Source organism: Lampetra fluviatilis, chromosome 37 (genome assembly GCF_964198595.1).
Source record: "Lampetra fluviatilis chromosome 37, kcLamFluv1.1, whole genome shotgun sequence".
Taxonomy (NCBI): Eukaryota; Metazoa; Chordata; class Hyperoartia; order Petromyzontiformes; family Petromyzontidae; genus Lampetra; species Lampetra fluviatilis.
The window spans coordinates 4380828-4395292 of NC_136311.1; the positions used below are offsets into that span (position 1 = coordinate 4380828).

General features: G+C 55.9%; 1 protein-coding gene across 1 annotated transcript in view; it reads right to left on the reverse strand.

Annotated features, from left to right (window-relative positions):
• LOC144945274 (transmembrane protein 132E-like) overlaps positions 1-9642 on the reverse strand; it is a 32492-nt gene extending 22850 nt beyond the window's left edge. The window contains exons 1-5 of the mRNA XM_078873661.1: positions 9467-9642; positions 7642-7923; positions 6961-7295; positions 5981-6223; positions 1363-1515 (exon numbers count right to left, since the gene is read on the reverse strand). Coding sequence (XP_078729787.1) covers positions 1363-1515; positions 5981-6223; positions 6961-7295; positions 7642-7911 — 1001 coding nt within the window. The 5' untranslated portion in view covers positions 7912-7923; positions 9467-9642. The remainder of the gene's footprint in view (positions 1-1362; positions 1516-5980; positions 6224-6960; positions 7296-7641; positions 7924-9466) is intronic.
• Positions 9643-14465: the final 4823 nt, after the last annotated feature.

Genomic DNA, 14465 nt, shown 5'->3' on the forward strand with positions numbered 1-14465 from the left:
CAGAACCATGGGACCACTCTACAATAGAACCATGGGACCACTCTACAATAGAACCATGGAACCACTCTACAATAGAACCATGGGACCACTCTGGAGCAGAACCACGCGACTATGGCACCACCCTAGAGCAACACAGACCCAGGAGTCTGGGCCCCCCGAGTCTCTGCCCACAAGAGATGCGCGTCCACCAGCGTCTCTGCCCCCGAGCGAATCCGTGCACTTCGTGACCTCTCGTCACGTGACCTCCCGTCACGTGACCTCCCGTCACGTGCACGCTTCTCCATGGCATCTCGAGTCGCCCACGATCATTCCCTCCCACCCCACCCCAGCCCGCCCCCACCCCGCCCCGCCCCGCCCCGCCCCCACCCCGCCCCCACTCCATTCCATTCCACTCCATTCCATTCCGCCCTGCGATCGGTAACGCCGAGTTGCGATTCCAGGTGAATGGCTTGGCAGAGGAGAGTCGCCATCTGCCGCGGCTTCATCATCGGGGGTGGGGGGGGGGGTGTTAGCACGGCCATCTGGCACGCAACGGCCAACTCGCCATTTGCCAGATAAGCGCAAAGGTGGCGGCCCTAGTGAGATTACGGGATCATAATCATCGTCATCATCATCATCATCGGGGGGTACATTTACAATCTCACTCAACGTATTCGCTGGGAGACATCAGAGTTGGGATGTTAATAGTTATCCCCATCCATAGACGGGAGGTATACTGGATGTGGTGTGCCGGCAAAGAAAATGTCTTCCCGGTGGCTGAGCAGGACAGATCTGGCTGAAATTAACCCTTGGGCCTTCCCTGCTTTATCTATAGACCTCCCATCCATTCATGATCGATTTCTCGTCTATTGAAAACAGACTTCCCATCTATTTTCTATTGAAAACAGACTTCCCATCCATTTTCTATTGAAAACAGACTTCCCATCCATTTTCTATTGAAAACAGACTTCCCATCGATTCATTATCTATTCATCGTCTATTCAAAATAGACGCCCGTCCATTCGGTCTCGCAAGGCTTGCTTCCACCTCGTAGAGGCGTAGATGCCTCCCCTGGCCTGCGATTGGCTCGGCGGGTTTCATGGCCTGTGATTGGCTCGGTGGGTCCCCCTGTGGCCCTGTGATTGGCTCGGTGGGTCCCCCCGTGACCCTGCGTTTGGCTCGATGGGTCTCTCCGAGGCCCTGTGATTGACTCGATGGGTCCGCCCGTGGCCCTGTGATTGGCTCGATGGGTCTCTCCGAGGCCCTGTGATTGACTCGATGGGTCCCCCTGTGGCCCTGCGTTTGGCTCGGTGGGTCCCCCCGTGGCCCTGTGATTGGCTCGATGGGTCTCTCCGAGGCCCTGCGTTTGATTGGACTCCTCACCCGACGGCGAGGCTGCGCCCCGGTTGGCGCCGCGTGGCCGCCACCGCCACCACGTGGTGCTTGCCCGAGTTGATGATGTCGCTGCTGAGCTCCCAGGCGGATGGGTCGACGGGCTGGGCCCCCAGCACCTCGATGCCCTTCTTCGCCTTGGCCCTGCGGCAGAGACGACCCCCACAAGCCCGCCCCGAACACGATGAGTTAACGACCCGCGACGCCACGCATCAACGCGCAGGGTCGTGCGGAGCCCGGGGCGAATCACACGGTGCCCCCCCCCCCCACCCCTTCTTCCCCATCCCGACGCCTTAACACCAAACGGGAAGTGTTACATCTGACACCGTGACGATGAAGCGCGCCCACGGGCGGGAAAGGAGGTTCACAACAACATCCGTGCGTGATCCACCAACCCTCGATGCAGCTGCTGCCTCTACTAGCGCTGGACTAGAGGCAGCCACTAGCACTGCAGCAGCTGCCACCACCACCACCACCACGGCCCAGCCAACACTCTCACGAGCACAGCCGACCGCAGGCACCGCCGCGCGTCACCGCACACCAACTGCGATAATTACCGGCGCATCTTCCCCCTCGGCGTGAGGCCGGGACCGACAATCTTCGCCAGGGTCATTCATCATCGCCACCGTGCCAGGCAGCAGTGCGCCAGTGCGGTTTCAGACCTGGGAGTTCGTGCACAGACGCCATACGCTCTGTTCCGTCTGCTACAGCGGAGGTGTAGGGAATTTCGGCAGAGCCTACATATCTGCTTTGTTGACCTGGTTCAAGGTCTATGATACGGTGAAAAGACCGGGGATTTGGGTTATTCTTGGTGATTTCAGGGTACCGGACTCTCTGCGCATAAACCTTCAAGGACCTTCATGATGCCAGGTAATGCTGCTTGGCTTGGGAGTCGGAGCCATTTCCTGTTCACCTTGGCGTGCGACAGGGATGTCCTCTGGCTCCCACATTAGTTAACATCTTTTTCTTAACAACGGAGTTCAATTAGCCCTTCATGGCTGTACCGGAGGAATTTACATCTGGCACGGAGGTACAATGGGAGGCCGATCGATGCCCGGGTGCGGTCAAAGGAAGTATCCCCTTCTGGTCAACCACGTTATGTTTGCCGATGATCTGGTCATTGCCGCTCACTCCAAACAGGAGACTCTGCTGCTGAGCCTGGAGCATGCCACTTACCACAACAAAGACAAAGATCCCCCGTATAGCCTTAACCGACTGCAGGGACAAGTGCTGTTAGCGAGTGGCAGCAGCAGCAGTAGTGGCAGCAGTAGTGACAGTAGCAGTAGTGGTAGCAGCAGCAGTGGTAGCAGCAGCAGTGGTAGCAGCAGCAGTGGTAGCAGCAGCAGTGGTAGTAGCAGCAGTAGCAGCAGCAGCAGCAGTGGCAGCAGCAGCGGTGGCAGTAGCGGCAGCAGCAGCAGCAGTAGTGGTAGCAGCAGCAGTGGTAGCAGCAGTGGCAGTAGTGGCAGCAGCAGTAGCAGTAGTGGTAGCAGCAGCAGTGGTAGCAGCAGCAGTGGCAGCAACAGTAGTGGCAGCAGCAGTGGCAGCAACAGTGGTAGCAGCAGCGGCAGAAGCAGCGGTGGAATTTGTGTCGTTGAGGACGCGCAGATCAAGCGTCTGCGTGCAGCGGAGGGGAGGGCCCCGGTGCACCGTTGACCTCTCGTGCTCTCGAGCCGCATTAACGCTCGGAGCCCAGAAAAAAAAATTCCGCATTACGATGGAAATGTTTTTCTAGAGTGATTTCTAATGGGCATCGGGGCGGCACTCATCTTCCTGTTTACAGTGGCGGACATTCCACGTTGCTATAGCGGTTGGGGGGGGGGAGAGCGAGGACATCCAATGAGACGACCACTGTATGTTGACTTACACGCAGTGTGGTACTCGTTTTATCGATCCCCGGAGGGATTATGTGCCGAAATCACTCCCCCCACCAAACACCACAACCAGGATTTGAACTCGAAACCTTCCGATTGATGCCAACCGCCGTTGGTGGAGCAGCCACGTGGCCGGACGATGACGTCACTGGCGCCAGCGTCCAGAGGTCACCGGTTCGATCACCCGGCACGGCAGTTGAAACAATGGGGGGGGGGGGGGGGGAGTTTCGTTAAATTCCCTCCCTCCCACGCCTCCGTTCACCCAGCAGGTCACGTGCAGTGGGGTAAATTGTGGGTGCCGCCACCCTCGGAGCAAGTCGTCTGACCGGCGTGGAAAGGGGAGGCCAACGACCGTCGCAGCGGCAGCGGCAGGAGAGCGATTCGGAGGCGACTGACCGACCGGCGAGCGACCGGCGTGACCTGGCGAGTAACTCGATCGTTCATCCGTCAGCCCCTTCGAGCGCGTCGGATTCTCCACCAAGCGAGCGCAGGGCGGTAGCCGCTGGGTTGCCGCACCCCGGACGTTCGCAAGGTGCGTATATTTATCCAACGTTCAAGCGAAGCAAGCGAGTAAATAAATGATGAGAGCGGAATTGGAGGTCGAATGTCAAATAGAGAGGGGGAACACCCCCCCCCCCCCCAAACAACGGTCCCCGGCGCTTCGCGACCTCCCCAAGACGCTCCCACATCCACCCTCGCCCATCAATAACCACGCCTCATTAACCGCCGATTAATGGGCTTCCACATACTTCCTCCTGCGGCCGTCCCTCCCGGCCTTCCAGGGTGGGGGGAGCGGGGAGGAGAGGTGGCGGTGGCATCGTCAGCCATGGTCTATCCGCTGCTGGATGAATTCATCCCCCCACCCCCCCACAAAACCGTCCCCGTCTCTCGTGAGCTTGGCGAAGCCACCTCTTCGCATGGACATTTACACAAACGTTCACACAAACATTTGGATGAACATTCACATGCCATGCACACTTGAGACGCGCGTGTAGACAGACGCACACAGACGGACAAACAGATGAACAGACAGACGTAGATAATCAGATGGACCTATGGATAAAGAGGAATAGCAATGTAGATAAACGGACAGACATGAAGATAAGCAAAGAGACACGCATACAGATTAAGAGACACACACACACAGATAATTATCAGACACGCACACAGGCAGCCAATTCATCTGATGGCTCGAGGGGTGGTTGCGGTGGCGGTGGGGGTGGGGGCCGTGGGGTGGGTGGTCGAATGATCGTTGCGATGTCGTGAATATTTAATGAGCAATATATTGCAGGTGAATCTTCTCGTCCCAGGGTCGTGACCCCTCACCGGCGGTTCCCCCCTCCCCCTCCCCCCTGCTGCTCGAGGGGTGATCCTCGTTTGGGGATCAAGGGCATCTCAGGGGGGGGTGGGGTCGTGATCACCGAGGTGTCAGTCTCAGTCTGTGTACCAATATATTCTTGGGTTTTTTCGGTAAAGTCACGTAGGTAAAAAATTAAAATTAATAAAAGTAAAATAAAATAAAAAATAAAATAAAAATCACGACGTTTCGGAGGCAACACAAGCTTCCGTCTTCAGGTGGAACCGTCACAGCACGATTGCTGTAATCAAGTAAAGAGAAATTCCAAGAGACCCTCACTTGATACAGCAAGCGTGCTGTGACGGTTCCACCTGAAGACGGAAGCTTGTGTTGCCTCCGAAACGTCGTGATTTTAATTTTATTTTTATTTTACATTCATTAATTTAAATTAAAATTTTTAATATATATGAATCCTTGCAGTCATGAAAGCTTCAAATCTAGAATGTGTACCAATATGTCAGTCCCGTCGTGCGCCTGTAGATCGCCTCATCAATCTGTCTCTCCACATTCGGAGCACGGCAACAGGGTCGCGATTCCCAGACGAGCCCGACCTTTGTGGCTTCTGCAGTTCAATTTCTCCGTCGCGGTTTATTTATCAATCGTTGTAATTTTTTTCATGCGATTCCCCCGGTCCAACGTTATCCAGATTGCGCCATCTTCATCATCGTCGCCGCGTCGTTACGAGACAAAGAAACCGATTGGACGCCTGCATATTTGGAGTTTGCACGTTGCCCCGATGGTCGCGTGTATTTTTCTCCGTGTCCTCCGGTCTTTCCCTCCACATTTGGAACCATGTGTATTTAGCTGCTATAACTTCCCACGTGATAAGCCACTTCTCGTTGAGCTACCATTTGTGGCCAGGTCGCTTCTGAAAAAGAGCTGTATAGCTCAGTGGGCCTTACCTGGTAAAACATAAATAGTTTCGTTTCTAGTTTTACTTTTGTATATAACAGCCCATGGGAGTTGATATCACAATGATGTCCATGGGATTCACCTTCAACCCTTCTTGGCCGTGGCCGGGAACTGAACCTCTGGTCGGTGACCGCGTAGCTGCACCACCGCTCCACCGCAAGTCCGTGACAGTGCGGCTGGGCGACGATCAACAGCGCGATGTGATCGCCAGACACAGCTCCGAAATTAAACTTCCAAAATTAAATGGCAGCAACCGGATACAACAAAACCCCATCATCATCAGGATCAATTTTAACGCATTCTCAGAAACTAATTAAAGAAGTTCTGCTTGGTGAGGCGAAACACACGAAGCACTCGTAAAGCACTCATAGAATACCCCCCCAATCCCTGCCTCCTCCCCCCGGCCCGAGTCGTTCCGCTCATTGCCGAAGCGGCGAGGGGGGGGGGGGCGATGGCGAGCGCGTCTCACCGCAAGGTGAAGCGCTCCAGCGTGGAGTTGCGCGGCAGGGTCACGGTGACGCTGATGACCTCGCCGGGCCGGAAGGACTTTTCCGGAACGAGCAGCGCGACGCCGCCCTCCAGCCGCGACTCGGTCACCGGGGGCGACGGCGGCGACAGGAGGAGGCCCACGCTGCCGATGCGCAGCAGCGGCCTGTGGTGCTGCCGTGTGTCGGGGTCGTCGCGGCCGCGCCGGGAGCTGGAGTTGCCACCTCTGGAGGCATTTAAACAAAAAAAACGGGACGTATCATGGATATGGCTGGAGAGGTGGCAACCGCTCTCTGGTGATGGTGGCGGCAATGGTGGTGGTACTAGGGTTGTCACCTCCGGGCGTAAGAAAAACTAAACTGGGTCAAAGCATGGGAAGTAGAATATCTTACGATACCAGAACTACGCGTGAATCCGTTGTCTGGAGTGGTGCATGATTATCGTGATTATTTTTGTGTTTTATGCAATTGGTAAATACGGGGACTATATATCCTCGATGAAAAATAAATAAAATCAGAAATGTGCACCCGGATGCGAAATATCGGATGAGTCCAAAAGGTCCGCTTAGTTTCAGACCGATCCATAAGAGCGAGGTGACAGGAAGTGACGCGGCTCACATCGCCCTCCCCTCCTCGCTGTTCCGACCAAGAGTGGACGTCGCATGGGAATTGGGTGACGTCACTTTTGTTCACACGAAGACGCGTTAAGCTACGACGTAATGCCAACGATCAGAAAATGTTATTGAAAAAGCAAAAGACTGCAAAATATTGGAAAATAATCCTAAATCTTTACAAACAGAACTCATTCCCAATAGACGTTGGCCCAACGTTGCACGTTTACTGGCTTTCTATTCCTGGAAGGTCTCGGAGATCTCTCAGGACAGCCACCTCAACGAGAGATTGATCCTAGAGACTCCAGAACAGACGGCAACCCTAACTGGTGCAGGTGTGTAGTCCATGCTACCTGACACCTCCGCCTGCCCGCTGCTGCTGCTGCCTGGCTTCATCACCACGGCAACTCCCATCAGCCTCGGCCGGGCGGACCGAGAAGTAGAGCTCTACGCGGGCCGCAGCCTGGGACTCGCCCAAGGGCCTCTGCCTGCGACCCGGCACCACGGTGGGGGGCGCGAACCAGGCGAGGGGTAGGGCGAGCCCGGCCAGGCACAGGCCCAGGTTGGTGTCGAGGCGGCAGGAGCCGCGCGCCTCGCGCGTCTCGCGGAACGCGTGGAGGTGGACGCACGGCAGGCTCGCGATGTCGCTGTGGTCGTCCCAGTCGCGGCCCGTCGCATGGAATAGGACCTTGGTGCACAGGAGAGGATGATCACCGATCCGACGACGGATAACGTTGACGCAAGCCGGCCTTGTGGCCGCATTGGCGGTACTAATAAAGTTACGCAGCAGCTGCTTGCTGCAAGTATTTTATTCTACGATCCATCACATTAACTCAACAGGGAAGTTCAACTTCTGTCGGCCCCACTCCTTCCGCTTTAGCCCCCACCCCTTCCTCTTTAAGCCCCGCCTTTTCCCTCTCTGTGCCCTACCCCCTTTCTCCTTAGGCCCCACCCTTTCCCGATTGGCCCTGCATCTTTCTGTTTCGGCTGTTTTGGAGGTGCCCATCTCTGCCACAGTTTTCCGCCCTCCTCACCTGCACTTTGGGCGAGCTGGAGTACACCTTCTCCTGCACCAGCACGGCCCGCAGCCTTGCCGCCTGGCCACTGCCGCCGCCGGCAGGCCCTCCTCCTCCTCCAGAGGAGGAAGAGGAGGCGGCGTCTGAGCCGCCACGAGGTCCATCCGACCAGCCGCCCAGCGACGGCCCCAGCAGCTCCGGAGGGATGGGGCGAGACACCCGGAAGGGGCCGAACGTGGCGTTGACACGCGGCTCTGACAGGGGACGCACCCCCCGCGCGCCGAGCATCACGAAGGGGGCCTGCGTACGTGGGAACACACGCATGTGTGCAAAAGGGTGGGGGGTGGGGGGTGGTGGGTGGCAGCCACAGAACGCGAGGTCGTCACGGTTCCGTACGGAGAGAGAGGATGACGAGCAGCGAGAATATTTCACACTCGCTTGTGATCATTCTACTGTGGATTACCCTTGCACCCTCTAGATTCTGGTCGTGAATTAAATATATATACTCGTATTGCCCGCGTATTTGCGAGGGTGGTAATGTAAATCCTGCAGATGTGCGCGGTGAGGTTACCACCATGCACATTTGCCAGCCAGCCAGGCAGGTAGGAATCCATCCAGGTAGCAAACCATTTTTTTCTAATATAGTATACGATTAGCAATATATACTGCAATACAAATAAATGTTAATAAAATTATTTCAGCCTCGCCAAAGCTGTGGCTGCCCAAAAGAACACTTTCACCCATGTGCAGTTTTTCAGTGGGGCTGTGTGCCGAATATGCTACTTCTCCCGAGCTTTTACCTTCATCGCTGCCAACCCACACGGTTCACCCGTATTCTTGTACAGGGAAATTGAGCCGTTTCAATACGGGCAAAACCAATGTTTTTTGTTGCCTATTTGTTTGTGTTTCTCCCTTGTGATGGGACGTCGGAGGATGAATGTTGATATAAGGGGCACGTGGTGACCAATAAGGTCTGAATTGGTCTGTAATAAGGTGGGCACTGATAAGGGGCTGACAGGTATGCACCTTGAACATTCAAATCCAGACGATGCCCGCAGGAGTGCGTGGCGAAAGCTTGCGAGAGGAAATGTTGAACGTGCGGCCGTGCCTAGGAAACCACGCTCGGGTGATGTTCCCATTGGGCAGGCTGAACATTTTTTCTAGTTAGGGCTGAAATACACTTATTTAATTATTATTTGTATTATCATCATCATCATCGTCGTGGGTTTATGCAGTCCCTCGGCCCCGTGGCCTCTGCCCCCCTTCTGCTTTCAGCCGCATCCCAAATCCTACTGCACCACGTGGTGCCGACCTCGATGAAGCTGGCTGTGACCCACGGTTGGCGTATCCCACCGTGGACCTTGCTTCTGATCTGTTCTTAACGCACCCTCCGCGACACACACACAAACACTACAAGCACACAACAACAAAGATCCCCCGTATAGCGAACACCTATGAAGGCCGACACGGCACACGAGGGGGTGGGTGGCCAGCACCACGCCCGGCCGCCTTTGTCTCCCTAGTGGCGATGTTTACACACCGCACCAGGTACTCATTTGAGGCTGAGTGGACCTAGCGGAGGCCCAGGACCGGGTCAGATAATCTCCACTGATGTTGGCCGTGAGCGGGAATCGGATCCGGGTCGTCGGGTTCGTAGCGCAGCGCGCTAACCGCTACACTACCGCTCCCCACAACACACAGACTCACACACTACACACACACACTATGCACATATGCTACACGCACACACTACATACACTACACACACTACATACACCACACACACTATGCACGCACTACGCACACACTATACATGCACACGCCATACACGCTCGCCCGGCACCTGCAGCAGGCGCGCGCTGGCGTTGCGGAAGAGCTCCGCGTGCGGGTTGGCCGTGTGCAGCAGGAAGGCCAGGTGACCTTCCGGCAGGGTCACGTGGGCCCTCAGGTGCACGGGGGTCAGGGGTCGAGCCGCAAAGCCGGGGCCCTCTGCGACTGGGTCACCGCCGGACGCCGCCGCCGACTCTGCCGGAGAAAACGCGCCACGGTGAGCGGGGACTCACCACCCCCCACAGCACGAGGGGGGGTGTAGGGGAGCTCAAGGACCCCCCACTTGGTTTGGGTGAACCACAGACGAGAGGGTGGAGTGTCACGTGCAAGAAGCGGGTGGTTGGGCAGGTGGGTTAGTGATTGAGTTAGTGAGGGGGCGGGCGAGTTAGTGAGTGAACGGGTGAGTGGGTGAGTGAATGAGTGAGTGAACGAATGAGTGGGTGAACCAGTGGGTGAACGAGTAGGTGAGTGAATGAGTGAGTGGGTGGGGTAAGTTAATGAGTAGGTGGGTCAGTGAATGATTGAGTGGGTGAGTGAGTGGGTGAGTGGGTGAGTGAGTGGGTGGGTAGGTGAATGAGTGGGTGGATGGATGAGTGGGTGGCTGAGTGAGTAGTTGAGTGAGTGGGTGGGTGAGTGAGTGGGTGGGTGAGTGGTTGAGTGGTTGAATGAGTGGGTGGGTGAGTGAGTGGGTGGGTGGATGAATGAGTGGGTGGGTGGATGAATGAGTGGGTGGGTGGGTAGGTGAGTGAGTGGGTCAGTGAGTAGTTGGGTGAGTGAGTGGGTGAGTGAGTGAGTGGGTGGGTGAGTGGGTGAGTGAGTGAGTGGGTGGGTGAGTGGGTGAGTGGGTGAGTGAGTGGGTGGGTGAGTGGGTGGGTGAGTGAGTGGGTGGGCGAGTGAGTGAGTGGGCGGGTGAGTGAGTGGGCGGGTGAGTGAGTGGGCGGGTGAGTGAGTGGGCGGGTGAGTGAGTGGGTGGGTGAGTGAGTGGGCGGGTGAGTGAGTGGGTGGGTGAGTGAGTGGGTGGGCGAGTGAGTGAGTGGGCGGGTGAGTGAGTGGGCGGGTGAGTGAGTGGGTGGGCGAGTGAGTAAGTGGGCGGGTGAGTGAGTGGGCGGGTGAGTGAGTGAGCGGGTGGGTGAGTGAGTGGGTGAGTGACCTGGGATCAACACAAATGACAAAAGCACAAAAACCAAACCAAACAAACCAAAGCACAGCAATGAAGCAAACAGCAATCGGCACAAAAACCAAAGGAAGAAGAAAGACGCAGCACAACACGACGAATGGAAAACATCACACACGCGTAAAGCAGATGCTCAATCAATGCTAAATATTACATTCCCAGCAGCGCAAAATCGGCTTGGGCAGATTACCTCGGGGGGACTGATTACGGGAGCACAACAGTGAGGAGGGGGGCCTCTGGGGTCACTGGAGAGCGAGGGGAGGGGAGAGGAGAGCGGCAGCAGCAACCAGCCGGCCGCGCGGAAGCAGCTGGGGGAGGGACGGGAACGCGGGAGACTGGGGGAGGCTTTTGCCCGGCAGTGGGAATATACAGACTATGCACGCATGTTGAAGTTATTTCGCACCGTACGTGGACGACCCTCCTAATGGGAGGCGCGGGGGGAAGAAAAACAAACGATAAACGAGACCCACAGACTCCCATAGAGACCCACAGACTCCCATAGAGACCCACAGACTCCCATAGAGATCCACAGACTCCCATAGAGACCCACAGACTCCCATAGAGACCCACCGTCTCACATATAAACTCTTAGGCTTAAACTGAGACCCACAGACTCACATAGACACCCACAGACTCACATAGACACCCACAGACTCTCATAGAGACCCACAGACTCCCATAGAGACCCACAGACTCCCATATAGACCCACAGACTCCCATATAGACCCACAGACTCCCAGAGAAACCCACAGACCCACATAGAGACCCACACACTCATATAGAGACCCACTGTCACACATATAAACTCTTAGGCTTAAACTGAGACCCACAGGCTCACATACCCACAGACTCACATAGACACCCACAGACTCACATAGAAACGCATAGGCTTGCACTAGGACCTACAGGCTCACAGACTCACATAGAGACCCACAGACTCACAGACCCACAGACTCGCATAGAGACCCACAGACTCACAGACTCGCATAGAGACCCACAGACTCACATATAAACGCATAGGCTTGCATTAGGACCTACAGGCTCACAGACCCACAGACTCACATAGAGACCCACAGACTCACATAGATACCCACAGAGACCCACAGACCCACATAGAGACCCACACACTCATATAGAGACCCACAGACCCACATAGAGACCCACAGACTCACAGAGACCCACAGACCCACATAGAGACCCACACACTCATATAGAGACCCATAGACTCACATAGAGACCCGCAGACTCACAGAGACCCACAGACCCACATAAAGACCCACACACTCATATAGAGACCCATAGACTCACATAGAGACCCGCAGACTCATGCTCCCTGCCTTCAACAACCCGCATTGACCGGCATGGTGAAGTATGGCCAATTGACCGCCGCGACCCGCTGGAGCGTTGCGGATATCCCACCACGCCCCACTGATGTCAGCCGTGGCCCAGAATCACAGCGCAGTGCGCTAATCACTGCGCCTCCACTCCCCGTCGGGATGATTTCATTCAGATGATTTCCCCACGCGGTGCGCTTTGTAATTCAGTCGCGACGCGTCTCTCTGCTCGAACGCCCTTTGTGTTGGCTCCGATCTCCACCGACGGGTTCGAAAGCAAGTGGTGGCAATTCCACGTTCATACGACGGCGCCCAGACCACCTTGCTGGGTACATCACATCTCATACGTCCAGATGACCTTGACCGACTCACGAAAACGTGTACGGTGGCCATGACAACGATGTTCTTTTAACAGGAGACCAGGGAGATAAGCATTTGGCAAATTGGGGGAGGGTGGCTGTGAGAATGTTTGTTAAAGATGTTTGGTTTGTTGTTGTTGATGTTGCTCGTTGATGATCGCTAATTATGCACTCGTGAAACCTCCCGGTCCACAGCTTCTCTGATTGCTGGGTGGTTTTTTTATTTGGGGGGGGGGGGTGAGTTAGAGAGCCGGCAAAGCGCTCGTAGAGAGGATAGAGAGGGGGAGGGAGATGGAGAGAAATCTCCGCCCTTGTTCTGAACACGCGACACGGGGAAGACGTCTTTAGTGGAGCTGATCGACTCTTTATTTATCGCTGTGCCCGGCAAGTGCACTCGACTGTCCGTGTTTCCGTGTGTGGCTGCGTGTGTGTTACTGTGTGTGTGGCTGTGTGTGTGTGGCTGGCTGTGTGTGTGGCTGTGTGTGTGTTACTGTGTGTGTGGCTGCGTGTGTGTTACTGTGTGTGTGGCTGCGTGTGTGTTACTGTGTGTGTGGCTGTGTGTGTGGGGCTGTGTGTGTGGCTGTGTGTGTGGCTGTGTGTGGCGGTGTGTGGCTGTGTGTATGGCTGTGTGGGTGGCTGTGTGTGTGGCTGTGTGTGTGGCTGTGTGTGTGTGTGGCTGTGTGTGTGGCTGTGTGTGTGGCGGGGTGTGGCTGTGTGTGTCTGTGGCTGTGTGTGTGTGGCTGTGTGTGTGTGTGGCTGTGTGTGTGTGTGGTTGTGTGTGTGTGTGGCTGTGTGTGTGTGTGGCTGTGTGTGTGTGTGTGTCTGTGTGTGTGGCTGTGTGTGGCTGTGTGTGTGGCGGGGTGTGGCTGTGTGTGTGTGTGTGTGGCTGTGTGTGTGTGTGTGGCTGTGTGTGGTGTGTGGTTGTGTGTGTGTGTGTGGCTGTGTGTGTGTGTGTGGCTGTGTGTGTGTGGCTGTGTGTGTGTGGCTGTGTGTGTGTGTGTGGCTGTGTGTGTGTGTGGCTGTGTGTGTGTGTGGTTGTGTGTGTGTGGCTGTGTGTGTGTGTGTGGTTGTGTGTGTGTGGTTGTGTGTGTGTGTGTGGCTGTGTGTGTGTGGCTGTGTGTGTGTGTGGTTGTGTGTGTGTGTGTGGCTGTGTGTGTGTGTGGCTGTGTGTGTGTGTGTGGCTGTGTGTGTGTGTGGCTGTGTGTGTGGCTGTGTGTGTGTGTGTGGCTGTGTGTGTGTGTGGCTGTGTGTGTAAGTGTGGTTGTGTGTGGCTGTGTGTGTGTGTGTGGTTTTGTGTGTGTGTGTGGCTGTGTGTGTGTGTGGTTGTGTGTGTGTGTGGCTGTGTGTGTGTGTGTGGTTGTGTGTGTGTGTGTGGCTGTGTGTGTGTGTGGCTGTGTGTGTGTGTGGTTGTGTGTGTGGTTGTGTGTGTGTGTGTGTGGCTGTGTGTGTGTGTGGCTGTGTGTGTGTGTGGTTGTGTGTGTGTGGCTGTGTGTGTGTGTGTGTGGCTGTGTGTGTGTGTGTGGCTGTGTGTGTGTGTGCCTCGCGTGGGGAGCAGGCGTTAACTTGGCGACCCACTCATGGCCTAACACCGGTGACGATTATATGAACCGGTCCTGGGCCTCCCCTAGGTCGACACGGCCTCAAATGAGGATCTGGTGCGGTGTGTAAACATCGTCACTGGGGAGACAAAGGCGGCCGGGCGTAGTACTGGCCACCCACCCCCTCGTGTGCCGTGCCGGCCTTCATTAGATAGATACTCGCTAACAGCACTTGTCCCAACAGCCTGTCAAGGCTATCCAGAGGAGCAACAATCACAAGACTCACAACTCGACCTCACCATCACAGGTGATCACACCAAGTCGGCGTGAGAACACCACGTTGTACCGAGTCGGCATTGTTTGATGCTAGCGGCGGAGCGAATCGAAATAGGTTGGGTTTTTTTTTGGGGGGGGGGGGCTGGGATCGTTCGAGGCGCGATTTAGCGCGGTGGGCTACGTGCGGTGCGAAAGAAGTTCAACATGCGAGAAAGGACACGGGGCACGATGAGCAAAGCGAGCGAGCGAGAGGGAGGGAGGGAGGGGGAAGTGAAATCCACGGACTCGGCCCGAATTCGACGTCCGCAGGTCGCCGTCATCGCTGCTGAGA